Source organism: Cuculus canorus, chromosome 1 (genome assembly GCF_017976375.1).
Source record: "Cuculus canorus isolate bCucCan1 chromosome 1, bCucCan1.pri, whole genome shotgun sequence".
Classification (NCBI taxonomy): Eukaryota; Metazoa; Chordata; class Aves; order Cuculiformes; family Cuculidae; genus Cuculus; species Cuculus canorus.
Genome location: NC_071401.1, coordinates 158,911,947 through 158,939,633, shown reverse-complemented (window position 1 = coordinate 158,939,633; position 27,687 = coordinate 158,911,947). Strand labels below are relative to the sequence as shown.

The following is a 27,687-nucleotide window of genomic DNA, read 5'->3' as shown; positions in this document are numbered from 1 at the left end:
ACAGTGGTGTGGCCAGGTGACCAAGAGGGCCAACAGCATCCTGGCTTTTATTAGGAATAGTGTGACCAGCAGCACTAGAGAAGTCATTGTCCTCCTGTACTCCGCACTGGAGAGGCCACACCTCGAATATTGTGTTCAGTTTGGGGCCTCTCAGCACAAGAAAGACATTGAGGTGTTGGAGCACATCCAAAGAAGAGCAACAAAGCTGGTGAAGGGTCTGGAGAACAACTCCTATGAGGTGTACCTGAGGGAACTGAGTTTGTTTAGCCTGGAGAAAGGGAGAGTCAGAGGAGACCTTACCGCTCTCTCCAACTACCTAAAAGGAGGTTATAGCAAGATGGATGTTAGTCTCTTTTCCCAAGCAACAAGTGATAGTATGAGAGGAAATGGCCTCAAGTTGTGCCAGAGGAAGTTTAGACTGGATATTAGGAAAAATTTCTTCATGGTAAGGGTGGTAAAGAATTTGAACAGGCTGCCCAGGGAAGTCATGGAGTCTTCATCCCTGAAAGACAAGTAGATGTGGTGCTTAGGGACATGGTTTACTGGTGGACTTAGCAGTGTTAGGTTAATGGTTGGACTCAAAGACCTTAAGGGTTCTTTCCAACCTAAATGATTTTATGATTCTAAGACATGTGCACCTTCCTGGCAGTCTTGGGAAAGGGGAAGAGCACCAAAGAAAGGTGGCAGAAGGACAGAAAAGACAGCAACTCTTAGCTATTTTTACAATTATGTTAATATCTCTGGATCTTCATGATTTCCTCACCTTCAGTGATTGTAATGACTGCAGCAATACATCCAGAGGTTCACAACAGATTACATTTTTGTGTGCCCGACGTTCACAAATTTCTCCAGCATAAATTAGAACAGTGAGAATCGATATTTTTACTCATCTTCGAGCTGACCCAAATTTTTTTTCCTAAAAACATTCACTCAAATCTGGTTTTATCTCCTTGAGTATCTCTCCTTATATTATAGGATTTTGTAAGTGAAAGAGCTGGCACCACCTATGTGAACCATAAAATACCAAAAATGACTTGAGTTTTCTTTCTTTGGTCAAAGCAATATGTGACTGATCACTTTTGCTCGGCTGTACCTGGAAGAAATTCACCGATTTCAGATCCTTGGACATAATTACAAGTCCTTGTATACAATCCAATAGTGTACTGACAGAAGCTCAAAGATAAATGTGTTTTTACATTTTGTAAAAAAAGAAATGGAAAATTCTGCACTGTAGCCTAGGTCTTTGGTTTTCATAAATTTTTAAAGTATCAGTGAGCCACAGCTAAGAGAATATAGAACAAATTCAGCTCAGCTGCTTTCATAGTAAAATGATATAATGCTATGAACAGCTTTCCAAAACAACCAGGAGGATGGCAACTTCTGCTTTACTATTGAATCTTCTGCTGCAAGTACCAGTATAGTTGTTTGGAATGGGAAACTTCATTATGGTATAATATAATGATACAATATTCATTATTACATTCTCTCCCTTTATTTTGTATGGATCTCTGTGTAGAAGCTGGAGTGGGTTTCAACTTCTAGGCATCTAAAGGCAGGTATCCAAAGGAAGGATTTAGTCCAGATGTCTCAACATTGATACTTTTTCCATTTGAGATGCTCCAGGATATCCCACATGACCTCTGACTGCCTACCCAGCAAGACATAGATCTCCCATGAGTCCTATGAGAGCCCTGAAAAGATGTCTTGGATGGCATAGGGTAGTTGAGATTGCACTAGGTAACTATGTTTAGGCAACTGACCAGGTCCTAGGTATCTACATAGTAGTTACTGCTCTGAGTTTTCTTCAGCAGAGCTGTAATCCATGCAGTTAAAGGAGTCTGGATACCCTTCAGTGACCAAAATTCAACTTCAGAGTGAGCTGAGGCTATCCAGAGTGTCAGAAATAGGGCTGACAGAGCTACGGTATGTATTATCACTACAGTTACCTGAAATATTCTGGTACCACTGGTGCTGGAAGAGCCTCTAAGTGGCTAGTTCAGCTTTCCAGAAACAAGCAAGTAAAACCACAGCTCAGGATTAGACTGGGATTTAGAGAAATTTGACCTCTCTGACATGAGATACAAAATTCTACATTTCAGATAATGAAGGTAAAAGATTTTCAAGTGGCATAGATTTTACAGTTTTCAAAAGGACTGCATTGAATAGGAAAGTGAGGGCATTTAGTGAATTTTGTTCTTCTGTCACACTCCTCCATGCAACAGAAATCTGAAGCACGTCTTTTAAATACAGTCTTTATATTCGCAATCTATTTACAAGTAGACAGCTAAAAAGTTAATACATTTTGTTCTGCACATACACAGATCTTAAAATCACCCCTTCTAGTTTCAAGTCTTGCTGTCAGCAAGTTAGATGCAGTCTTACGTAGTATGTGGTTCTTACACAATAGAGATCTGATTCATTTATGTTTCACTAGCGTTTAAGCCTTACTTTTTTGAAACTGCGCTTTTGCTTTAAAAGCGTAGGCAGATTGATACCATGCAAGCTATTTCAGAGAGCTGCACCATGCCAGCTTGTCTGAGTCTGAAAGCACCACTGTAGAGTTCTCAGTACTTGACAACCACCACTCTTGCTCATCATACATAAAAAACGTATGGATTTCCTTTCCTTGTAAGCGGCCTGCTGCTGTGCAGATGGATGCAGTCTGCAGTACATCCCATGGACAGAATATGTGCTTCGTCAGAATGTCATAATTTCTCCTGGGTGTGCTACTGGTGATTACAATGGCATGTTCACATGCTATATATCATTCAGCCACTTGCAATCAACATCAGTGTCAGTGCTGCAGTTCTGTTCCCGTCAATAGTTTAATGACTGATTGCCAAAGAATTGGCTAGAACAATGCTAAACAATTCTGAAAAATCACACTGTTGAGATTTCTGTGCGCTCTACTGATGTCCAGACAGGAGATGGGTTTTTTCTGGTTTAAAATTTTGGAACTTAAGTTATATATAAATCTGTTTGCTTGGGTCCTATTACATGCAGTTTTCTTTTACGAGTGCCTGCTGTTGAAGAAGAGCTATGAGGGTTCTTATGCTGGGACCATTGTGAGTTTCCTTATAAAGAGAATACAAACCTGGATTCAGATTTTCTTGAAGTGAGGGCAGATATGAATCCTAGTGCCTGAAGTTCTAGTATGGCATAGTGCTATGCACAAGCCATTTCCATCCACAGGTTACAGGTAAGAGATTGCTGTCAGTCTTTGCTGAGAAAGATCCTTCAGCTGGAAACACAGGGTAGACCAGAGCTTAGCAAGAGGAGTTGGGCTGTGCAATGACCATGTGATTGTTCACTGCACCTCTTCAGGTTGGTGGAATGTTTCTGAGGACCAAGCATTTGGCTTTTACAAGGGTCAAACTCCTGAAACATGGCTTGAACAAGGAATGCTGGTTATTTCCTGGCTGCTGAGTCCCATAAATGTCGTTGGAGCATCAGCTTTCCTAAAGCACAATTGCACTGGAACACAAATGTCTTCCTGTTGGAATCACTGCTATTTGTCTGTAAGCACAACCGAGATTTTTTTTTTAATATGTTTTTTAAGTTGGGTGTGTAAATCTATATTTAGGAACCCAACTGAGCAGCCTTTGTTTCTAAATGGCTGCTGACCACTCAGATGTACTCTCTTTGTAGCTGTCTTTCTATCAGCAAGTTCTGTTCCTCAAAGAACTTGGAGATATCTGAAAGGCACAAAGCCAGCAGGCCTAATTCTTTCTAAGTCCATGGGGCTGGCATTTCTAGTTGTCTGCTTCAGAATTCCAGAGAATCCCAACAACAGGAGATCCACAGGAATGATGACCCACATGGAATTTAGACTAAGTCTGGGCTTGTGTCAGCTAATGGGTTTGTTTCAGCATCTGCCAGCAGCTTCAGCAGAGGGCTGCCCCTGCCAGACTCTTCCCCATTCTTTTGCTGGGGGCAGGACAGTATGTGACAAAGGACCACAGACAGGCACTCCACAGGGGATTCTGCAAGTGCAACAGCAATAGCATGAGGATGATCATGCAGTGTTGAACCAGACCTGAGGATTCAATGAAACCCTTTGCACAGGTATAAGAGGGACCAGAATTAGATCTGTAGTGTTGTTTTCAGTGCCTTGATTTGGAAAAATATTTGATCAACATTTTTTGTAATTAAATGGAGACTTGGAGATTTTTATTCCCAGTGAAACAGTTAGATAAAAGGAAGGGGAAGATTTAATGTGGTTATCAACCCATTCCAACAAACCAATGCATTTCAAGACAAGCCAAAACTGTGTATCAGGCTAATGCAGTGTGCTGTCAAACACAGGAAAAACTTGTGTGAAAGTGTCTCTTACAAGGGCATACAATCTCACTTTTATTTCTGGGTGCAAATTAGAGTTCTGCATGTTCTTTTATATAAACATGCTAGCGTATATATTTACGCATACAAAAAAACTCCCATCACATCGACTTCATGGAAGCTCACCCACTGATCCTTTGGGTAAGAGGTAATCACACATTGGCCTGCTAAGACATCATAATTGCACACCAAGTAATTACATTTGGAAGCTTCTGCTGCAATTTAACCCAGTCATTACATTTTTTTAGAGGGTTTGTGAGCTAAAATTGTTATAAATGGCAAACAGCCCAGTGGCTCAGCAGCAAAACAAGGTTCTGTCATGCTGGAGACCCCAGTTCAAGGACAGACAAAGTGTCTTGGGCGTCGAGCCAATGCACACTAACTGTGCTCCAGCAATGGCAGGGCAGCTTTTTGTGAGGAGAAGGGGCCAGTGACTAATTCCAATTGCTCGCTGAAATGTGATGCTACCAGATGTAGAGGCCACCACAGCTTGAACCCTGCCCTCACCGCCACAAAGAAAGGATATTAAATACATACCAATGGGGAGGAAGAGCCATGAAAATGTGGAGGAAAAATATGTAGTAAAATCTTTCCTGCGCTCTAATTGCAACTTTGGCGTTCTCTGAAGGATACGTGACTAAAACAGCAAATCCACCATTATGTTTGCAGACTCTTCAGTTAATTGATATGATTGTTAGCTGAACCTAATTCAGGGGTTAGCATGGTCTCTGCATGGGACTGATTTAAAAATCCAAGAGGAATGTCCCATGTGGGCACAAGGAATTTATCTTGAATAAATATCTTGAACAAAAAAATTATCTTGAACGCATTATCTTGAACAATTATCTTGAACAATGCCATATTTTGAACTTAGCCAACAAAAAGCAGATGAGAATCTGGCCTGTGTGCTTAGAAAGGTGGGGGAGCTGACAACATAAAGCTGAAACTCTGTACTATTTGATAGACTCAAGCAGGTGAATGAAAATATTGTGCTGTAAATAACAAAGTACAGCCTTTCTCTTCATTTAAAAGCCATTGATAAATGGTATGAATGTTCAGGGAAATTTTTTTTCCTACTTTTGTTCTGCACAGACTTTGGTATTGATGCAAAATACATGTTTGCAATGAAAACAAAAAAAAATATAGAACTGACAGGTGCATTTAAACTACTTAGAAGATACATCTATTGGCATCTGAAAAATTGTTTATAAATATGTAGAGCTGATTTTAATTAATTTCCTTTACTTGTCTTAGATCTCCAAGACACAGTGACTTCTGTACCGAGTACTAGACCTACATCCTCCACTTTAAATGCTGTTACCTCCAGTCCTGAAAATCTGCTAAAGAGTAGCACAGAGACGTTCATCAGGAATGTGACTGAACACTTCAGTAAAAATCTTATTGAAAGCCTCTACTTTGACTTGAAATCTGCAGTAACAGAGAAGCCTTGGCTTCCAACAACTACTTTTCAATACTCTAGCACTACAGAAGAGGTAAGGCAGCAGCATTATCGATTGATTTTTATTAGGCCTGCTCCACTCTGTGGAGCCTGATAGCTATTACAGGTTGATGTTTAGTGGACTGAAAAAAACCTGTGGGACTAAGCTTTGTTCTTTATTTTGATGGGATGATTCAGATAGTGCCCTTTGCTAGAAACACAGCTGCAGAAAAATTCTGCTTCTTCTGTACAGCATAGTTCTGATGTGCACAACGCACTGGGAAAATCTCTAAGCTAGAGGGAAATGCTCAGGATACCTGGGAAGCAATGAAAATCATGGATGTAGCAGGAACCTGGGTATCTGCTTTGAGTGACTTAGCCTCTGCCACTGGTTTGTTGCATGACATAAGGGTCTAGCTCTAATTACAGTCTAAGAACCACAGTATGGTTTATGACTTTATTTAGGATATTTGAGTCCTCAAATTACATATGTGGATTACAGACAAAAGCAAGTGAAATCTGAATGCTTTAATTTGCCTTACAAGAAACACTATCCTTGAAGCTGGTCAGCTTATCTACTGATGTATAGGCAGAATGGAGACACACAGCTACTACTTGATCTCTGCTCTGTTCAACCACAAAGCCTTGGCAGAGGAGGGAACAGGGGTGCCAACTATGCAGTGGGCATTCAGTACCTCCCCATCAGTTTCTAGTCATATTTTTTTGAGTGAGCAAGGCACAGTTCAGTAATTTGAGAGCAAATCTGGAATCATCACTGGCAAAGTTTGCCTGAGCTAAAGCATGCAGGATATTATTAGTCGCTGTATTGATAACAAGAGTGGCTTAGAGCTGAAAATACCTGAATTCCCTGTGGCTTCTTGTCCAAGAGACCACACAGCACTCAATATATCGGGGCGGGCAAACATATTGATTCAATTATTACTTTGGGTGTCAGTGTTACTGTGGATGAAACTAAGAAATGTGTTTTGTATTTGGGAGGGCTGTGGATAGAGCAATCAGTACAAACTGGTAGAAACATCACTAGAGACTGGGAGAAAGGAGTAGTGTTACCCAGGACTATGTTGATCCAAATAACCAACTCGAAGGTTTATGGACCCTGTCACTGCTGTTGTAGTGCTAGTGAGGGGAAGAGACTAAACTGATGGATGCACTGCACACTGTTCCACAGCTGATGGAGACAGTTCTTTTAAAATATGATTATACCATCTTGGTGCAGGAAGGCTGAGCTAATTTCCCCATGCCCTCTGTCCATATGCATACCTCCTGCACAGAATTCTGTTCTCCAAAGAGAAATATCCTATATAATCTGGTATTACCCAAACTGCCTCCAGCACTTCTTCTAAATAATCACACCAGTGCTTGAGAAATCACATCGTTTGAACTGAAGCTACTGCCTCCTGTGTTCCTACCCTAGTTCACCACCTGATTCACATGATTGGCACTGAGTAAGTCAATTAGAACAAAGCTTTCAAACCAGAATCCTGATGATAAGCACTCTTAGTATATCCATGAAAAAAAATCATTAATATCTGTACCTTAGAACCTCCAGGTGAGCATGGACATTTGAATCTAGATACAGAATTTTAGACACACACAAACTTAAAATCTTTTCCTCCATATTCCAGTTCCTTTGCCTGCAAATTGGAGTTAAAATTATTTTTGTCAAACTAGCAGGAGTTAAAAGGATTAATCAGGTTTAACATGACACTTTGGAAACACATCTACCAAGTAAGCACTGGCGATTGCTGAGGAGACAATACCTTGTCTTAACTGCCTTTGCCCAGACTAGACCCTCTTGTTTGTAGAAGCAAAGCCTTAATGTTATTTGCCTGTGAGCATACCCATTTTGGAGGGGACAATGGTGACACTTCAATTGAACAAAATGTTTGGTTTAGAGCAGCCTTAGATTTCAAGTAAAACTGCAGCTTGCACTTTCAAGCCACGACAAAAGCTATGCAAAGCCCATTTCCTCCTGATTAGAGAGACACAGAGAAAGGCTGGTGTTAAAAAAAAAAAAAAAAAAAAAAAAAAAAAGAAGTCAGGAAACCTTGGGAAAGTGTCTGAAAGGGACTTTGGAGCCTGCTATTAGAGACACATCCGGCCACTCCCAAAACTCACTTCCAGTTCTTCTTTTTTTCTTTTTTAATTAGTTTCTTGGCTTGCCACACAGATCGGTAAGTGTTAAGGCTGTGTGACTGCTGATTTGCTAAATGCCCATTTATTCAGTCTGGAAATAATTACTCGTATTATCTTGGCTATTCTATATAAACAGATTGCCACCAGTGAATTGTGGACCCCCTCCTGTTTTATTCCACTGTTGGCATAGTCATCTGTGGTAGATCTTGCTCTTACAGCAGCTTTGTGCTGGATAATCGGCAGGAAGGAGTCTCAAAATCCTTAATAAACCACTACTTTCCTAACAACATAGCAAAGTAGTTTTAAAGATTTTACAATAGCAAGAATAAGAGTAATAAAGTAAGAACTTCTAAATTATGGGCAATGCTAAGAAGCAGCAACATCACTTTTCTCCACTCATTATTTTACATTAACTTTGAGAGACAAACAGACTTTCCCAAAGTCTTTAAATTCCACCTGTGGCAGTTTCCTTTCCTGACATTTTTAAGTTTGCACTGATTCTTTTTTTTTTATACTTTCATACACAACATGTACTTAACTAATTTACACCTACATACCTGAATTATATCTTCCCTGCAAATTCAGATTATGGATGTTTTCAAAGATTTCTACAATGTGAGTTCCACTTTCCAAGAAAAAGCAAGTTACTCCAAATATTCTCATTTTCTGAGGGGGGTTTGAAGTAATCCAGACTTCCCCATAAGCTTTAAGATTTGCTCTTCTCCAGTGCTGGAAAAATACTGGTGTGGTTTATGCCATTAGGTGTCAAAAGCACGGTCATCTGAAGATGAATTTAGGCTGTAAGCAATCTCTCATCATGAACTGATTACAAGACCCTATTTTAGTCTCAGTTTGGATCTAATACAAACACCTTGCGTTTTCCATCAATGGTTTATGACTGTACAAGCTCTCTGAGACACAGTCCCTCCTTTTGTCTGAAGTACCTGAAACATCTCTTTGAAGAGAGATCTTTTTCTGCAACTGGCTTGAGAACAGCGCAGTAACCAACACATATTTATATCATCACTCATGTCGATGTTCATGAAGTTATTAACCATCCCAAGCCTTTAGAGATTAAAGCCCTCTTCCAGTGCCACGTCCCAAGGACCAGGCATGGAGCTTCACTGGAACAAAGCTTTCCACAGGTACAGGTGCCACCCACAAGTGCTCAGACCTTCAGTTCCTGAATGAGAACTTCTGAATGAAAGCTAAGGTTTTTCAGACATCTGCATCTCCTTTGACAGTTTCATGCTCAGAAAAACCATACAGTAGTAGCTCACCTAAAAGGCAGACTAACGTTTGTAAACTCTAGAACCTTTTTCTCCCCAGAATATGACAGAGTGAAATAGAGACAGTGTTGAACTTGCTTGTGGTCCTGCTTTTAAAAGTTAAAATCCTACATGCATCATACAGTACAGAAAGATGCAGAAAAGTGCCATTCCCATGTGAAGAAAGTAAATGCCAAATTCCTCTCTTATGCAATCTCCAGTTTACCCCATGGCTGCTATGTTATTGTCCATTTGAGTATCTGAAGGTCCAAAAGATTTCCACCTATGATTGTTCTCCATTACCCCATCTCACATACATACATATGCAAATTTTAAGAGGCTGAAACCTAAATGAGAAGGAAATGGACACGCATGATAGAAATTGCTGCAGACAAATCTGGAGTGGCACACAGCTTGTTTGTTGCAGTCTGAAAACAGGGAGATTTTCTAGCTTTCCGTGGTGTGTGTAATTTTAGCTTGGGAGTTATTCAGGGGCTGTGGGAAGGAATTGTTTCAAGGACACAAGTCGATGCTCAACAAAACAAGAAGCTGGGATAACTTGAACATTGACAGATAGCGTACTCCTCCACCGGTGTCTGGAGCTGCAGGCAGCAGCTCAGTATCAGGCTCTGCCAGGAGTCTTCTTGCCACAATGCCACTCTTTGTGATGCTGCAGGGCTGGGGAGAGGATGGAGGCCTTGGTGGTCTGCAACCAACCCCTAAAAACCTCAATGTTTGGGGCACAGGAGATGGAATGGTGGTTTAGTGAAGGCAGAGGCCAAGAGGTGGGGCAGGTGTGAGGGGTGGCAGGCATAAGAAGTGAACATACTGGGTGAGGTGGCCATGGTGTGAGGCAAGTGTGAGGCAAGGTGGCCATGAGGCAAGGCAAGGCGGCATCAAGTGCGGTTTGGTAGTGACAGGTGTGGTTGGACTCAGTGATCACACAATCATACACTCACAGAATCATCAAATAGTTTGGGTTGGAAGGGACTTTAAAGACCATCCAGTTCCAACCCTCCCATCCCACTATACGAGGCTGCCCAAGGCCCCATCCAGCCTGGCCCTGAATACCTCCAAGGATGGGGCATCCACAGCTTCCCTGGGCAACCTGTGCCAGTGCCTCACTACTCTCATTGTGAAGAAATTCTTCCTTATGTCTAGTCTAAATCTGCCCCTCTCCAGTGTATAGTCATTGTCCTTCATCCTATCACTACAAGCTTTTGTAAACAGTCCCTCCCCACCTTTCTTGTAGCCCCTTCAGGTACTGGAAGGTCGCTATAAGGTCTCCTTGGAGCCTCCTCTTCTCCAGGCCCTTCCCTATCTCAAAGTTCTTTCCCAGCCTAGGGATTCCATGACTCTATGCTATTAGTCAAGCGAGGAGCTGCAAGAGCTGCTGCCCACTCCAACAGCGGCACCTCCTGATGGGGCAAAGGGCCACCAAGAGCCAGGAGGAGCGGGGTCGGGGGGAGAAGCCCCTGGGGAGAGGCGACATCGGGAGGAAAGAGTGAGGAAGGAAGGGAGGTGGGGAGGGAGAGGAGAAGGGAGGAAGGTGGGACCCGCAAGGAACGAGGGCGGCATCCCGGGAGCGGGCGGCGGGTCCCGGGACGCGAGGAAATCGCCTCCTGATTGCGGAAACCGCGGGGAAGGGCTCCGGCAGAGTCAGCCCGGGTCAGAATAGCAGCGTGGGAAGCGGCGGCCGCCTCCCCCGCCTCCTCGGGCAGCCCCCATCCCGTCCCGTCCCACCCCGGCGGCAGGGGAAGCCGGGGCAGCCCCGAGCGCATGCAGCCAGCGGGGAGCGGCGGGGAGCGGGGGGCCCGCCGCGGCCGCTGCGCTTCTTCGCACCCCCCCGCACCCACCCCCGCCGCTTCCCTCCTCCCCTCCTTCCCCTCCCCGAGAGGGTTTTCGGGGGTAAAAACTGTCGGCGATGCTGAGCTATGGAGCGGGGTTCGCCCTGTGGACGGCGCTGGCCCTGACCAAGGTGACCGGGGTGATGCGGGAGTCGCTCCCTCCGCAATTCGCAGCTGAGCCCGGGGAGGGCACAGCCGGGTTTGCCCCGCACCGGCACAGCTGCAGCGGGGACGGGGGTTCGGGACGGGGTTTGGGGAGGGATGAGCCCAAGGAGGGCAACCGGCTGCCCCCACCAGCCCCGCACACAGCGCATGGGGCACCCCAAGGAGAGCACCGGCTGCTAGCGGAGCCCGGCCGGGTCTCTGATCTCTTCCCCGCTGTCCGCAGGCTGCGCCGAGAGAGGCTGCGGGATGCCTCGCCAGCCTGATGGAGCGGGAGGTGAGCGGGCAGAGCGTGCGGCTGCGCTGGGGCGCCGCGGGTCCCGCCTGCAACTTCAGCGTGGCCGGGAGCTCCGAGGACGGGGAGGCGGCCGGCTGCCAGCCCTCCCCCGCGGGCAATGGCTCCTTCGGCTGCACCCTGCGAGGCCTGAGCGCCGGGACGTGGTACCAGCTCCGCATCGAGCCGCTCGCCGGCGGGGAGGCCGTCAACATCTCCCTGCGGACAGGTACGGGCGCGGGGCGGCGGGGGGGGATGCCAGGCTGTGCCTTCCCTTCCTCGCCGGCTGGGAGAGGAGGGGGGAAGGCTTTACAGCTCCTGTAAACCTGCAGTGTTTGCTGAACGTGGCTATCCTGCGCTTGAGTTGTCTTTACCCCACTGCCAGGCGTGACCGCTGCCTAAAGTTAGCCCAGGAGGCTTGAAAGGAGAAGATGCTGTCGGAGACTGGATCCACCCTGGGAGTACATTTCTGCTGCTCCTCAACCCCTTAAGCTGCCATCCAGCAGGATGCTTTAAGAAGTAGAATCCCCTAACATCCTTTGTGCTCATGCAAGCCTACTGGCTTTGCAGTTCCTCAGGTGACAGCTTATTTACTGTGTTTAAAATACCTTCTACTCATCAATCATAGAATCACCAGGTTGGAAAAGACCTCTTGGATCATCGAGTCCAACCGTTCCTATCTGCCACTAAACCGTGTCCCTGAGCACCCCGTCTACTCATCTTCTAAATACCTCGTGGCTGGTGGATCCTGTTTGAGGATAGCTCGTTGTTTCGGCCCCTTTCTGTACTTTTTGTTCTGTTTAACCAAAGTCTGAAAGTCAGAAAGTAGGGCTGAAACTTCTTGTTTGTACATTTTCCTTGAGTGCAGCCAGTGAGGTGTTGTGATGTACATTTGTCTACAGGACACCTACAGTGTCACATCTCTGACTGACTGTAAAGATGTTCCAGCAGCCTGCCAAAGTGTGCCAAGGAAAGCCCCCTTTCTGCATGTTTGTGTGTGCATGTGAAAAACTTAGCTGGGAAGCAGTGAACAATACAGAAGCCACTGGCTGCAGTGACAGAACTGGGCTCTTTCTACCTGTATTTGTGTTTTCTTAAAGATGGTGAAACACAGTATTGCCCAACCTCTGACTGTTGATAGCAGAAGACTCAAAACAGTGATGTCTTAAATGAGGTCCATTGTTAAATGCTTCCCTGATTTGTTCCTAGAGCCTTAGCTTTGCAGAGGTATTTTGTAGCTTTAGTATTGAAGATGACAGCAGCCAAATACTTAACAATTACTGGTTCAGAGACATCAGTTGCTGTCAGACCCTTTTCCCTGCAGTAACCACACAGATTCATTAAATAGCCTTCATTAATTCGCTTTGGTAACTCAAAGTAAAAGAAGCCTAGTCTGCTGGTGTGATAGCTGTACAGTAAGCACAAATCATGGCACTATGTAAAAATGAATAATGGTTTCTATGCAGACAGAGATTTAAGTCTGTGTCATGCATCATTCCAGGTGTTTTTAATATTGATGACTTGTAATTTGACAACAGAAAGAATAGATCAACCATTATCAGAATGACAGCTATAAGTCACCATCACTGCTGGAGAGTAGAAACCTATTATTGAATACTTGCGTAGAAGACGAGAAAAAGACACCACTTTAGACCACATTTTGATTAATGAGTAATCATTTGGACAGTAACTTGTACATGTCATTTATTACTTTTTTTTATCAGTAAATAGACTTTGCAAGACTATAAGGTGACAAAAGTGATTGGAAACAACTGCTGATTATAGTCATATTATGTAGCTCATGTCAGTGTGAAAAGGCTGATTGAAGCTTAAGTTGAAATACTGCAAATTAGTGGACCATAATTGAAGTGAGGCTTATGTTTGGGTTTTTGATAGCAAAGATCAGTCAAAAGCATGAAATAAGGAGAGAGGAACCATGGAGGTTTCCTGCAAAGACAGCTGCTCAGTTTGCTCTGTGGTTCCTTGCTTTTCTTGATTCAGTTACATCTGTGGCATTGCTTGATTGTGTTTAAAATACACAATTAGCTCCAAAATGTGTCAATTTATTTTTTACTAAAGAGTATGTAAGGTTTGTTATGCCTATCAACAAACCCTGATGTACTGTCAATACTATGTTTTTAATGCAGAATGAGGGAGGATTATTCCTCTATATGTTTCCACTAGGGGCAACATTTTAAACCAGTTTTCTGGAACATGTTTTTCACCTGTTCCTTTGTAACTTGATGTCAGTAGTTTTGTTTTATGATATGCTGAGACTGAATGTCCATACACATATGTTCCTGGAAACTGTGAATATGGCAGCATGAGTAATATTTTCAGCTATATTGCAAACAAAATTCCCACTGATTTGAACAGTAGTGTAACTGAGCTATCATAGGCCATCTAAAAATATGATATCTGACCTTGGTACTCAGTGAAGTTCCCTTCCTGAGCTCTTCATTTAACAGATGGGCTGAGCTGTGTTTACAGCTTAAACCAAGGCACCTGACATTTTAGGTGGTTGGAGTTAAGTGAGAGGAATCCCATTTCATATGTTTACTTCTGCAAAATGAGGTTTTGATTGTCTGTATCGTCTCGATACAATAAACATACACAGAAAAAGTGGCAGATTCTTTTATGTACCTAGTTCAGAAGGCTTAACTTTTTGCTTATATTAAATCCTGTTAAAATTTTAATGTGTTTATTCCTCTTAGGAGTTCACATTTCATCATATTTCTTATACAATGTGCTGGAGTAGTTAAACCCATAAAATCTAAAATGTGTTGTTAGATTTTGCGTGTGATCTGTTCTCATTAGAACTTGAGGTAAAGGCATTGAATAATGTGTACTGCAGTTGCAGTTGTAATGTGAAGGCTTGGAAAGAACCAAATCCCTAACTTAATTTGGCCTTTTGAGTATTTAATTTCACAAGAAAACCATAATTATGACAATGAGTTAAGTTTATATTATTCGCAAGTTTGATATTCCAATAGAGTAAGTTTGCAGCTCACAAAGACAGCATAAACTCTCAAGTAACACCGGATCCTTCATGAATCTTTGAGTAGAGAAGCAGCTTTTATTTCACTTGTGGGTGTAGGGATCTGAAGTCTAATAGTGTATGGAATACTGGTGCAATAATCCACACTAGTCCACTAAAGTGGAGTCTCTTTAAACAAGAAATTTTGATCTATAGCCTATCAGTGGCATGCATTTAATCCTCTAGAGCAGAATTAAAACAGGTCCTCCAAAACAATGGAAAATACACTCACATATGCACAATATAAGACAAATATGTGCAGGCATGCAAACACACATGCAGTGTTGGGAGTTGTGCTATTTCGGTAGAACAGGAAATGAAGAAGAAGTTGATAACACCGTTTATCAGCTCTGAGCTGCAGATAAATTTTCCACTGCAAACCTGTGTTTAAAGATGTTAGTAGGCACAAGTCGGCTTATTTATCTCACAGTAATATTTACCATTTGCTATGCTTTTTTGTGTATATATATACATAAAACAGCACATAAAACCATACAGCTAGTCAGCATGCTTAACGTTGTGAAGTTGGGACAGCACAAGGACCAGCTGGTCCTTTCATGTTATTTTCTGTATTCTCAGTGAAACTGCTTTGGTGACTGAGAGGTACTCTATGACAAAAGATGTCAGGATTGTGTCTTTCTTGATTTCAGATAAAATACTTATTAAGCTCTCAGTTCTCCAAATGCCTGTGTATCAGCACAGCCATATAGTTCAGTAGTGTATTTTCAGTGAATCACTAGTCTTTGATTAAAATTCTAGTTAAAACCAGTAGCATCCTAAATTAGTTAAATTTATGAATTTCAATTCTGAACTGAAGTTCAGATTTGAAATACTGGTCTTGAGAGCCATCAAAAAACAACTTGGCAATTCTGCTTCCAAATATATCTTCTAAAACAGGCTCATAAATGCCATTTTCAACTTTGTTTTCTACAAAAATATCACAGTGATGTATTATGTTACTGCCTAATCCAAGCCAGTCTCTGTACTGAGAGAATTAACAGGTAATTTTTTTTTTGTCAGAAAAAAAATTAAAATAGTTGAATGAAAAGAGGTTAAAAATTCTACCTGCTAAGACAGACTGGTATTTTTCCGTTGTGAGACATAACTCTGTAAATGCCAGAAGCATGGCTTGGCCATGTGTTCACTCCTGTAAATTTAAAATTATTTGGGACAAATCTGATTTATTAGCCATCTGTAGGAACAACTACTATGACATGGCTCTGACTATAGACTGCATAATTCTATTATCCATAATCATGTAATGGTTATCGTCATCATTTAAAAGGCAGAGTACAAGAAGAAAATAAATAACCACATTTTAAAGATTTTTCTAGGTTGCATATCATCCCAAAGAAATAGGTATTTGTTCTTAATAAGGACAATGAAATCAACACTTTTTACTTAATCTTCAAAAAAAGTCCTTGTATTACTGTTTTATGAATAGAGAAAACCAGGAAAAGAATGGATAATTTGGTGGGGAAATGGTTTAGACTGTCAGGAATTCCTTGTTACTCAGTCCAGGGCTCATATCTCTCAGTAATTTTTTTTCTCATGCATAAGATAAGGCAGGAGTGCTTCTGTACTTACAGACTATGTTCAGGAGTCGTGTCATTGAGATTGGATGTAACCATATATATCATTTCTACAAACTGTATCTGTAGCGGCAGTTCACACGAAGCATATCCTTTCCCATACAGTGAAAATGGAGGTGCAGTGTAATTCAAACAATTTAAGTCTTCTGGAAGATTCTTTTGTAGACCAGAAGATCATGTAAAGCATTAATTCATATAGTATCAAATGGTATAAAAATATCTTTGTGAAAATATTTTATTTCTGTGATATATCAGTGTTGTATCATTGCCAGCAAAGACTTGTATAACAATGTAAATGGCTTTTAAAGTGTTTGTTTCCATCCAGGGCTCTTTCAGCCTAAGCACTTCCCAATCTCATTGTTCCTTTGTTCTAGCGGATGTACAAAGCACTGAGTGTTTTGTTTTCTGGACCAGATAGATTAGATAAAGTTTGAATTTCTGAACTTCACCTTCTAGGCACGCAACTCTTTTCTTTGCTAATGCACCTTGGGAGACAGATTACCCAGACAGTGTAAGTGCTCCTAAAAATGAAGGAGATGTCGTCTTTTGTAGAATTTAGCAAATAATGCAATTACAATGTTGATTACTGTTGCAGGACTAATGAGCGGTCGACCTTATTGTAACTTTGTCAGAGAGAGGATGAAACTTTTTGACAGTTTTCATGACTGTTCTCTTTATATCAGTCAAATTAAAATTTTTCTAGATGGCTGCACGTGTGACCATATATAGAGCTGGAATTTATTTCTGGCTCCCAAAGTTTGACCTTTCTAATTAGAACAATTGCCTTCAAGGCACAAGCTTATACTCCCACTATTCACTTTTGCCAATGTAACAGTCTTTAGTGCCTTAGTACATATTATAGGTGGAGCTGGTAGTCAATCCCATTGTTAAGATTTCCTGACACTTTTCATTAAAACCTCCTGTTTCAATTGCTATAACTGGGTGAAATTTTAACTATTTGCACTGAGTATGATGTGCTTGGTCTTTGACTTCAGAGTTTTTTTTTCCTTTTGTTTTTTTTCCACATTTAGGCAGAGTTACTTTGGCATTTAAGAAAGAGGTCAAGGAAAAAAAATGGTTATTTCTATTTATTGATTTTGTTAATTTAATTTTTGTCTGTTTTTCTGAAGAGCTCTAGCATCTCTATGGTACAAAGCAAGAGTCTGAATTTAAACAGAGACCTGAGATCAAAAGGACAGAGTATTTTTCACAGATTCACAGAACCACAGAATTGTTGAGGTTGCAAGGAACTTCTGGAGGTCATCTGGCCCAAGCCCTCCGTTCAGGCAGGGCCACCAAGAGCCAGTTGCTCAGGATCATGTCCAAACAGCTTTTGACTGTCTCCAAGGAGGGAGATATTCCCTTGGAATTCCTAATATACTTGATTGACAGAGCATACCATGAAAAACTGGCACCAGTATGTTCTCAGCGGAACTTTGTAAGAAGTGATTAAACCCTCTCCACCATCCAGGCTTTGAAGAATCATAGAATGGTTTTTGTTGGAAGGGACCTTAAAGATCATCTAGATTCAACCCCCTTGCCATGGGCAGGGACACAGCTTAAAAAAGCAGCTTAAAGGATGCTAGCCTCATGATACTCCTACCGCTCTATTTGTAGGGTGTGGTAGGTCTGACTTTGTCCCTTCAGGCTTTACAGTGCAGTTTTTAATTACCTGATCTTGCACTCTCTTATCTGCCCTGTTTAGGGAAAGAGACAGCAATGACTACATTGGAAAAATGGTCTTGTTCTTCTTGATTTAAGTCTGTGTTCATGTAGCGACCTCCATTCTCAGCCTGGAAGCACCATGCACCACTCCCTGTCTGAAGCTAGGCAAGAGTAGCACAGTATACTCATGTGGAAGCCAAAATTTATTGCTCAGTTGTTGGAAAACCTTTAATCTTTAACTCCTAAAGTTGTGAATGCTTTATTTTGCTACCGTGTGTTGTTTTGCAATACCTTTTTAATATGCAGTTGCTTAACCTTATTGGGAGACATAAATGTCAATACCTTATTACACCAACATGTAATTAATTTCTTTTGATCTGCATGGAGTCTGGTGAGTGATGAAATACACCTGGAGAATAGAAGCAATCAGGAGCCATTGTATCTATAAAGCTACATTGCACTGAGGCATTGAGTTTAATTCGCTGGAGTTTCCAGTTTGCTGTTTCTTATTAAGATTGTTACAGTTCTACTGTCAGCGGATTTTCAAGGTTGTTACATCCATAACTGGAAGCGTTTTTCTATGTGTGTTTGTGTGTGTGTATACAATTACACTCGTAACATTTCTGAGTTCTGCAGGACTCTCTTGTAGACAGGTTTCAGTAATACAATCTTTGTAAATGGAAAGAAAAAGACTTTGGAAAGCTTTGTTAGCACGATGATGATAGTGAGAGAATTTTGGAAGGTTTTTTTGTACTGTTGTGTAAAACATTAGACAATCCCAATGCAAGAAATACTGGTTTATGTTGATTTTTTCTTTTTTCTTTTAACTACAGATCCCTTACCACCACCTCGTTTTGAAATTAATAAGGAAAAAACTACGCTCACAAGCTTGCAGGTTCAGTGGGACCCTCCCTCAGGAAAGGTGGACTTGTATAACTTAGTGTTATTTGATCATGATAATAAAAAGATAGAAGAAGTCTCCATACCAGGAAGATTTTCAAGAACAGAAAATACCTTTTCCAGTCTCATCCCTGGCAATAAATACAAGATTGTCCTCAGTGCAGTTGCTGGAAATAAGAGTACCCCGGAACTTCACATAAGTGGATCTACTGGTAGGATTTCTTTTACTGTAGTTCATCTAGATACAACCACTTGTGGCAGTTTGCAGTTCTCCATTTTGAAATGAAAAAAAAATCTATAATTCTTCTACCTAGCAGGATATGGATGTAAGTATCTATTGCTTATAGGCAGAAATAAACAAAACATGAATCTCTGACGAACATAAAGAGTTGTTTGCTAAGAGTGGAGGCATGTTGTTGTGGTATATTTGGACATAAATTTGGGGTTGGGTTTTCACTAACCCTAAAGAAACCAAACATATTTCAAAAGTAAATCTTCAAAATTGTTGAAATTGTGGAGATAACCGTCAGTCCTTAAGCATGTGAGGTTTTTTCCCAACAGTGCCGTCCCCTGTGAAAAACGTTCAAGTCACTGTCAAGACAGACACTATCCATGCTTCGTGGTCTCCTGGCTCTGGTCACGTGGATCGTTACAAGCTGATGTTACTGGATAATCATGTCCTGGTTCATGAGATTCACCAAGAAGATCCTCTGACCTCCTACACTTTTTCAGGACTTACAGCAGGCCACTCGTATAACCTCTCTATCATAACCCAGGCTGCAGGATTGGAGAGCAGCAGTTTTCAAACAGTTAGGACAGGTATGATTTCAGAATTCATCACAACAAAACAAGAAGCTAAGCCCATAATCTAATAATGTTATGGGACTTATTTCAGAATAATGAATTATTAGTATTCCAAGGGTATATTTCCAGACTTCAGTGGCTAAATTACCCTTGCCCGATGTTTCTCTCTAAAGGCTTTAGATGGAGTTAGAGACACCATAAGATTATTTAGTTCCATGTGTTAGCCCTGCAGCAAAGTTAGTGGCTAAATTAGCATGTACAGTGTCTGCAGCTAACTTAGCTGCACTGCTTAATGTAGGCAGCTTCAATAAACATGTAAAATTAGGTGTTAATAATCAGAGCCCAAGTGCCCTAGTTTCACCTCATGTCTGTGAAAGAGGTTCATCTGACCCTTGTATGAACCTCTTCAGTGAACTGAGGTAATGTGCGGTCTGGTTATTTCACAGTACTGAAGGCAGTTTAACTCCGTGATTTTTACTTAGCTGAATGGGAAATACAGATCTTGCGAGTTTTTAAGGAAACTATTTTCTGTAATTTTTTTTCTCTGGATTGCAAAATAGCTGTGTTTCTGAAAAGGAAGTAAAAAAAAAATGTAGAGCAGGTTAAGAACTTTAAAACTGAATGGGTTTTTTTGGGAGGGGGTGTATTTGGTTTTGGATCTTTTTTCACAGAGAAGTATTGATTCACGGAACCAGAGTTTTAGAAATGAAGGGGGTTTTTGAGAAGGTTTTGTAATTGTTGAGAGAAGGATAAGGTGATATCCTACTACAGTCCAATGGTCAAAACACTCATAAGTAAAAGCAGAGTCGTGCCCTTGCTTTCTTTAGTTTCTGAGAAACTATGGTGCAGTTTCTCCTGCAGAAATCTCCCCATGTAAATATAATTTAATGTGATGTCTAGGGCACAGAGATGAGTGCTGTTGTCAGCTAGGACTCGTTGTTCTGGGGATTATACTCTTGTTTTATTTTATTTCTTCAGAATTCCGTATTTCTTCCTGTTGTGGGGTGAAAAATTTTAAATCCCACAGGTTTGCTCAGAATATAAAAGCACTCCGTCTAACTTGCAGCATGGTCTATTTCAGTACCTACTGTGCCCCAAATCTGAGAAATGAAGATATTAGAGGTAGCTATGCTTTTCTTTTGGTGGAACATTTGAATAAAGGAATTCAATTCCAGTCCCTCCTACACTGATGTAAATCAGACATAGCTCTAAAGATGCTGGAGCATTTACCAAAATGTATGCAAGCATCTCTGTTTTTAGAAGCGTGTGCCTAGTCTGTTTTGTAGTCAGAATGACTAGTGTGAATGCAGACGTGACTAACAGATTTCCTATTCTTTGAAATGAGAATGGGCATTGTAAGTGGTGTCAGTCAACAGTAGAATATCTTAAACAGGACTGGGTTTGGTTTCATTGTGACCAGGCTTTGCCCTTTCACTATTCAGGCACAATACTCGACCTCATGTAACTTCAAAAGCAAAACTTAACTGTCGCAGTTTGGAGGCAGCAGCTCTTATGTGTTCTGTGGTGGAAGTATTTTATTCTCTTTCTATTTTCTTTTGTTTAGCCCCAGCTGAAGTCCTAGATTTGACAGTGACAAATGATGACAGCTTAGATGCTTTAAAAGTTAAGTGGAGAAGACCTCCAGGAGACCTCAGTTTCTATAATATCACTCTGTCTCATCTTGGATCAGTTAAAGAAGTCAAAACTCTACAGCCACTGGTCACTGAGACTCACTTTGACAAGCTGACTCCAGGACGTCTTTATCAGGTTACTGCTCGCACAATCAGTGGTGAACTGTTTGCTGATCGGATGGCAACTGGCAGGACATGTAAGTCTTCAACTTCAGTAAGAACATTGTAACCAATGCTATTTTTGTCTACACTGGCCTTGTAGAAAGTAATTGTAGGAGTCAAAATAATTTGAATTCCAGGCAAAATAAGATAAAGAGCACAATATTTTTCCGACAGTACCCCTTCCTGCCTCTCTGGCAGCAGTTAATCTGGCCGCCAAAAGCAGCTACATTATACCTTGGGAGCAGGAAACTAATGCGGTTTTGGACCTTACAGTTGAGTGAGTCTTACAAAACTGTTACACACTACTCCACTCCTGACCAGCTTTGTTACCATGAGTTCAACTTGGCATAGTATATAAAATAAGTTACATTATGGGGAAGTCTGCATATAGTCAAATTGGTAATGGATTTTTATAAGTAAATTTGCCAAGTCTAATATTATCCCTTGCTCCAGACACAAATCTACAAATAGGAAATGATTAGGTCTCGGCTTTCTTTACTACCAACAGTATAGATTAAGGAAAGCATGTGGCAGCCTGGGTAGAGCTGGGTTGTGTTTTGTTTATCTTCTTTCAGAAGTATAATTTTCTTCCATTATCTCTTGTATGAGTTCTGAACCTGAAAAATCCTGGCATAAGTCTCCCACAGCATTACTGGTCACAAAGACGTGTCATCTTCTCCACAAGAGCCTAACACAAGCAGGATTTAGATGGAAAAAAAATATATAAGTGGATGAAGAATACATACATAAATTTTTAGTAGTCTCAGGACCAAAAAATATAAAGTGTGTATGTGTGAGAGACATAACAGAGTATTTATATTAGTGAATATTTATCATCTACAACTAAATATCTTTGGCAATATCTAGCAGCTACCCTGTTCTCAGTGCAGGCTGAAAAGACTTGAAAAGGCTTTGATGTCCAGTAAGTACAAAGCTGGACTGGTTATATGCTTGTCTTTTCTGTTTGTCTAGCCTACCGATAAAGACCTTTAAAATTACCATTCCATCTGAAGGGAGAGCTCAGGCTCTCACTCAAACTCCTGATCCCCAAATTTGTGACCTAGACCCAGTACTTTCAAAACTGAGGCTATGGAAGTCCCATTTCCAAGGTTGCTGATCATGTGCAATTCCTTCCCTTGACTTTTCCATGGCTACCAAGAGATTTGAAAATGGAGTTACTTCAACAGAAGCTTATGGCCTAAAGATAAATTTGTAAGTCCAGTCTGACAGGTCTACAGATACTGAAGGGGTTAGACTTTTAGGATCCCTCTGTAAATCGCAGAGAGACAGGTACCCAAGAACATAATCCACATCAGTGTGTATTGAGATGGTGCCTACAGCAGCAGAACCTGCTGAGGAATATTGTCTCCCTAAGCTATGCCTGTAGGAAGTGAAGCTGCTAAGTATTTTGTGGTGCTGGCAGGAATCTCTCAATCCTTTGCTAGGCACCAAGCAATTAAATATTAACTAAGCGAGAGAAAACATGGGAGCGTGATTCTAGCTGTGTACTTTACAGTTAATGCTTGTTGGTGGCCTGGAGGCTCCAATGCTGATCTTTGAGTATTTTAAAATGAATCTATAGGTATCTTAACCTAGAGGGTCTGCATCTGTCTTCCAGTCTCAGCTTGGTGTGCTTAATATTTATTCTATGAAAATCCGTAAAGCTTCAGTGGTCCAGTGTGACCTGCAGCAGTAGGGCAGGAAGGCTGAGCATGTAAATTTAGGCCCCGTGAAGTATGTGCTTTAACATGGAAGTGGAAGGGAGTGGGTGCTTTAATGAACGTCAGTTTGTACCTCAGTACTGTACAGCTGGGAGAGACTAGGACAGACAAAGTCTTTGTGGAAGAAGCCATCAGAGTTTGCATTTCTGCTGCTGATGCCAGGATTTCACCCATAGCAATTAAAGTTTTGGCCTTAGCTTTGAAAAACTGGTTGACAGTTTCTAAGTGACCTCAAGTCTGGGAAACAGCTGAGACACTACCCAAAAACTGCAAGATGCATCCAAGAAGTGGACAGGGGAAAATTTCCCTACCCTAAGAAGGTTTCCCCATTTCTGATGTTGGAAGCCAGCATTGAAAAAGTGAGGCATTTGTGTGAGGAAGAGTAAAAGTTATCTTTAAAATCAGAGCCAGCCTTTGTAACAAGATACCTCACGTTGCTCTGACTGATCCAAGTACTTCTACAATAGCTATGGTGTGAGACAGGTTTTGCCCGTCCGCAGTTAGGTCTTACCAGAAATACCTCACTTCAGAATTACTCTCTTAATCTCTGTGGTTTAGTTCCCCAGAAAGTTTCTGAGCTGAAAGCAAGTGGTGGTGGCTGGCTGAAGTCTCTGCGAGTGAACTGGTTGCCCCCTGCGGGAGACTGGGAGAGGTACCGCCTGCTCCTGTGGAACCACTCAGCTCTGCTGCTCAACACCACACTGGAGAAGGAGGTCACAGAATACCTTATCCACGATTTGGGCCTCATCCCGGGGAGGCAGTACGACGTGGATGTCATTGTGGAGAGCGGCGACTTGCAGAGCAAGACCAGTTGCACGGGGAGAACAGGTCAGTGTGCTCATCTGGGAAGTGTGAAAATGCAGTGTGCTCAGCTGGGCTGTGGGGATGGTTAGAGAGAAATAGTACTTGGGAATCCACAAATGAGTTTTGCTATTGATAAAAAAAAACACGCTCCCTTGTGAAAAACAGCAATAATTGTTTTTAGCAGTTTTATGAAAATTTTCAGGATTATTTTCATGGTAAATGAATTTTCATAGAATCATAGAATTGTTTGGGTTGGAAGGGACCTTAAAGATCATCCAGTTCAAAGCCCCCTACCATGGGCAGGGACACGTCCCGCTAGATCAGGCTGCTTAAAGCCCCATCCAACCTGGCCTTGAACACCTCCAGGAATGGGGCATCCACAACTTCCCGGGGCATCCTGTGCCAGTGCCTCACCACTCTCTTGGTTAAGAAATTCTTCCTTATGTCTCAAATTGTTCCTTACGTCTAGAATTCTTCCTTACATCTATTTTCAGTGAAATGTTTGGGAGTTTTATCACCTTTCTGTCATGGCTGAGGGATAACACTACATATATCACGTTTCGCCATTAGATTTTGTAGCTGATTGCAGGCACCCTGTATAGTACTTCAAAGAAGGCAATATAGATTTTCCTGTGTTGTTCATCGGCATGTTCAGTGGCAGATTGGTTTCCTTGCCAGCTTGTATAACTAATGAGTATCAGTAGTGTTAACCAAAGCTGGCTGAGGTACTTGTTTGTGTGGCAGTTCCGTAACATTCCAGTTCTTGTTGCTGTTCTCCAGAAATAAGATGGTTCAAGTCAACCTTTCCAAAGGAAATCCATATATACTGCAGTAACATTACCAGAATTCATTTAGAGCCACATCTGATTACTTCAAACTTAAAAAGAAATTGCAATAAAATTGTCAATGATTCTGCTTTGTGAATGCAAAGAAAGTACAATTCATAAACAATTCAGAAGAACAAGAAAACTTGGAGAAATATCAGGCAAGGCTCAAGCCTTAGTCTTATCTCACAGGTGAATGTAAGATAAGTTAGGGCTATGCTACTTTATCCTCACCCTTCCAGGTGCCCACCTTTCCTGCTACACCCTTACCTGTCATCCCCAAGGGCTTAATTTGGTTGATTTTGCACAATGGGAAGACCAGTAGACACTGCAAAACTGAAGCTTTTTCTGACTTCTAGCCAACTTGATCAGAGCAAGGCAGAGTCTGATCTTGCTTACTTTGATATACATTACAAATAACTGAATTTTATGGTGTTACTTTTAATTGACACAACTAAACAATTAGAACATAATAAATAATATACAGCACTGGATGTATTACAGTTGTATTTGACTCCACAGACAGATTCATAATGTATGTGTTACAAAACATAGGTATTATGCCCTGTTCTGGCATAATTTTCTCTTACATAAACCCACAGTCTTGGAAAGTAGGTTGAATTTCAGTGTAACAGTGACAAAACTAGATTAGGTAACTACAGTTAGGTGACAGATGCCCTCTATGGGCGTGCATGCACACAGACACAGATACACACACAGAAATTCACTGATACAAGGTCAAATTCTTTCTTTTATAATACTATAAATTTGGAGTCTCTCTAGGCTTTCCTGAGATTCAAATCGATATCACTCTGACTCTATTATTTACATCCTTGTTTGTCGCAGCTAAATTAGCTAAGATGTATTTTATGGTACAGATGTTTTATATCCCTGTCTAACTCCCACAGTTCAAGGAGAAGCTCCTGGACTTCACTGAATTTCCATTCATTCTAAAATATGGCGTAAGTTTAATCCTAAGCATTACAGTCATAATGCATTGCCAAAGTCTGCTGCCACAGCCTTTACTGAAAGAGCAGCACAAATGATAGATTCATAAGATTGGCTTCCTAGAGAAAGGTGAAGGATTTCCTCTTGATTACAAATATCTTAATTCCCTACAGAAGCTTGAGATATGGCATGTATGTTCACTACAAAGTCCTTACTTTTTTATGTACTTTTCCAGCTCCAGAGCCTGTTCTCCAGCTCCGTGTGAAGCATGCTAATGAATCTTCACTTAGTGTCATGTGGATGACCCCTGTTGCAGAATGGGACAGCTATGTGGTTTCACTGGGAGATAGGGATCTGACTGTCATAAAAAAAGGGCTTGCAAAAGAAGCTAAGGAATTCACTTTCACTGACTTGGTACCCGGAAGAAAGTATACAGCTACCATCACTACCATTAGTGGAATTTTAAGCAACTGGACTTCAGTGGAAGGAAGGACAGGTATCGTCCCATCTAACTATTTTAATATTTGCTCCTGTTAACCATTAAAAACTTTCTTTGCTTTCTAGTGAACTGCATGAACTCTGTCTAAATCTCTAACGTCTTGAATCTATGTTTGTTTCTTCAATAGAAAAGTTCTGTTTCTGAGACTCATTTCTTACTGTCAGTTATCTTGTATTGTTTATTTAAGGTTTTGGGGAAATGGGTATGTAATTCCTGGCAAAACAGTTTTCTGAAATATTATGTCACATCTGATCAACTTACATGAACACAAGATTCCGTATTAAAAGAACAATTTTCACTGGGTATCTTCAGGAAGGTCACTTCCTTGATTCAAAGCATTCATCATCTGGAAAAAAAAAAAAAAAAAAAACACCACCACTGCACAGGAAAATGTTGCTTTAGGGGGAACATTCCAAGGCTGACCGACACAAAACATATGTGACCTTGAAAATGTATTTTGAATATCTCTGCTGTTACAATTCCAGAATCTGTATCTGTTACTTAGGATGATGACTGACACAAGGAAGGTCCCATTCCCACCCCATGCAGGGTGCTAATTTTGTGCACGTTTCCAAGTTTTACACCATATGTGTTGCTTTATTCTGCTTGACTTATGCATTCTCCAGAGCAAGCAAAATCTTAAAATGTAGCTCTGGTTTGGTACAGCACAGGGAAAAACAAGCTGCTAGTGTATGAATCTAATCATGCCTGCGGCTTGATAGTGGTCCTTGGTAAAGTGTCGTAACTCCTTCCAGGGCCTGAGAAGTTTTACTTACTCTTTCATTTCTCTGCTATGTGATTAGATAGCTGGAATTTTACTTCCTCCTGCCTTATGCCCCTTTTGGAGGCCCATTCAGGCATGAAGGTTATAGTGTCCCACTTCACTAGTATGAATCAATGCTTGAAAATGCATCAGGCAGGGTTAGAGTGTCAGCATTGCATTCAAAATTATAAAGAACAAACATCAGTTAATTTGAATGTAGGTCTTAATAAGCATTCAAAACCTCTAGATTTTCTTTTCAGTGAGACAGCTTACTAGGCTTGCGAAATATTGCTGTAAATATGACAGAAATGGGTCTCATACGTCCCAGACTGGTCAGCTTCTAGTGAAGCCAGAGGTATCACTGAAAGTGCCTTTAGAATCATAGGATCATAGAATCACCAGGTTGGAAAGGACCCACTGGATCATTGAGTCCAACCATTTCTGACTCCCTTAAACCATGTCCCTAAGCACTTCATCCACCCGTTCCTTAAACACCTCCAGGGAAGGCGACTCGACCACCTCCCTGGGCAGCCTGTTCCAGTGCCCGATGACTCCTTCCGTGAAGAATTTTTTTCTGATATCCAGCCTGAACCTCCCCTGGCGGAGCTTCAGGCCATTCCCCCTTGTCCTGTCCTCTGTCACTTGGGAGAAGAGGCCAGCTCCCTCCTCTCCACAACCTCCATTCAGGTAGTTGTAGAGAGTAATAAGGTCTCCCCTCAGCCTCCTCTTCTCCAGGCTAAACAACCCCAGCTCTCTCAGCCACTCCTCGTAAGACTTGTCCTCCAGCCCCCTCACCAGCTTTGTTGCTCTTCTCTGGACACGCTCCAGAGCCTCAACATCCTTCTTGTGGTGA

General features: G+C 41.5%; 1 protein-coding gene across 5 annotated transcripts in view; it reads left to right on the top strand.

Moving 5' to 3' along the window:
* PTPRB (protein tyrosine phosphatase receptor type B) overlaps positions 1–27,687 on the top strand; it is a 65,501-nt gene that overhangs the window by 4,503 nt on the left and 33,311 nt on the right. For 2 of the 5 annotated variants that reach the window (XM_054058054.1, XM_054058062.1), the window contains exons 3-9: positions 5,593–5,831; positions 11,437–11,713; positions 18,612–18,890; positions 19,240–19,497; positions 21,047–21,310; positions 23,555–23,824; positions 25,808–26,068. In XM_054058054.1, the coding sequence (XP_053914029.1) occupies positions 5,593–5,831; positions 11,437–11,713; positions 18,612–18,890; positions 19,240–19,497; positions 21,047–21,310; positions 23,555–23,824; positions 25,808–26,068 (1,848 nt within the window). Of the gene's footprint in view, positions 1–5,592; positions 5,832–10,997; positions 11,180–11,436; positions 11,714–18,611; positions 18,891–19,239; positions 19,498–21,046; positions 21,311–23,554; positions 23,825–25,807; positions 26,069–27,687 lie in introns of those variants that run through there. The other 3 variants (XM_054058080.1, XM_054058087.1, XM_054058070.1) reach the window with 2 other exon arrangements.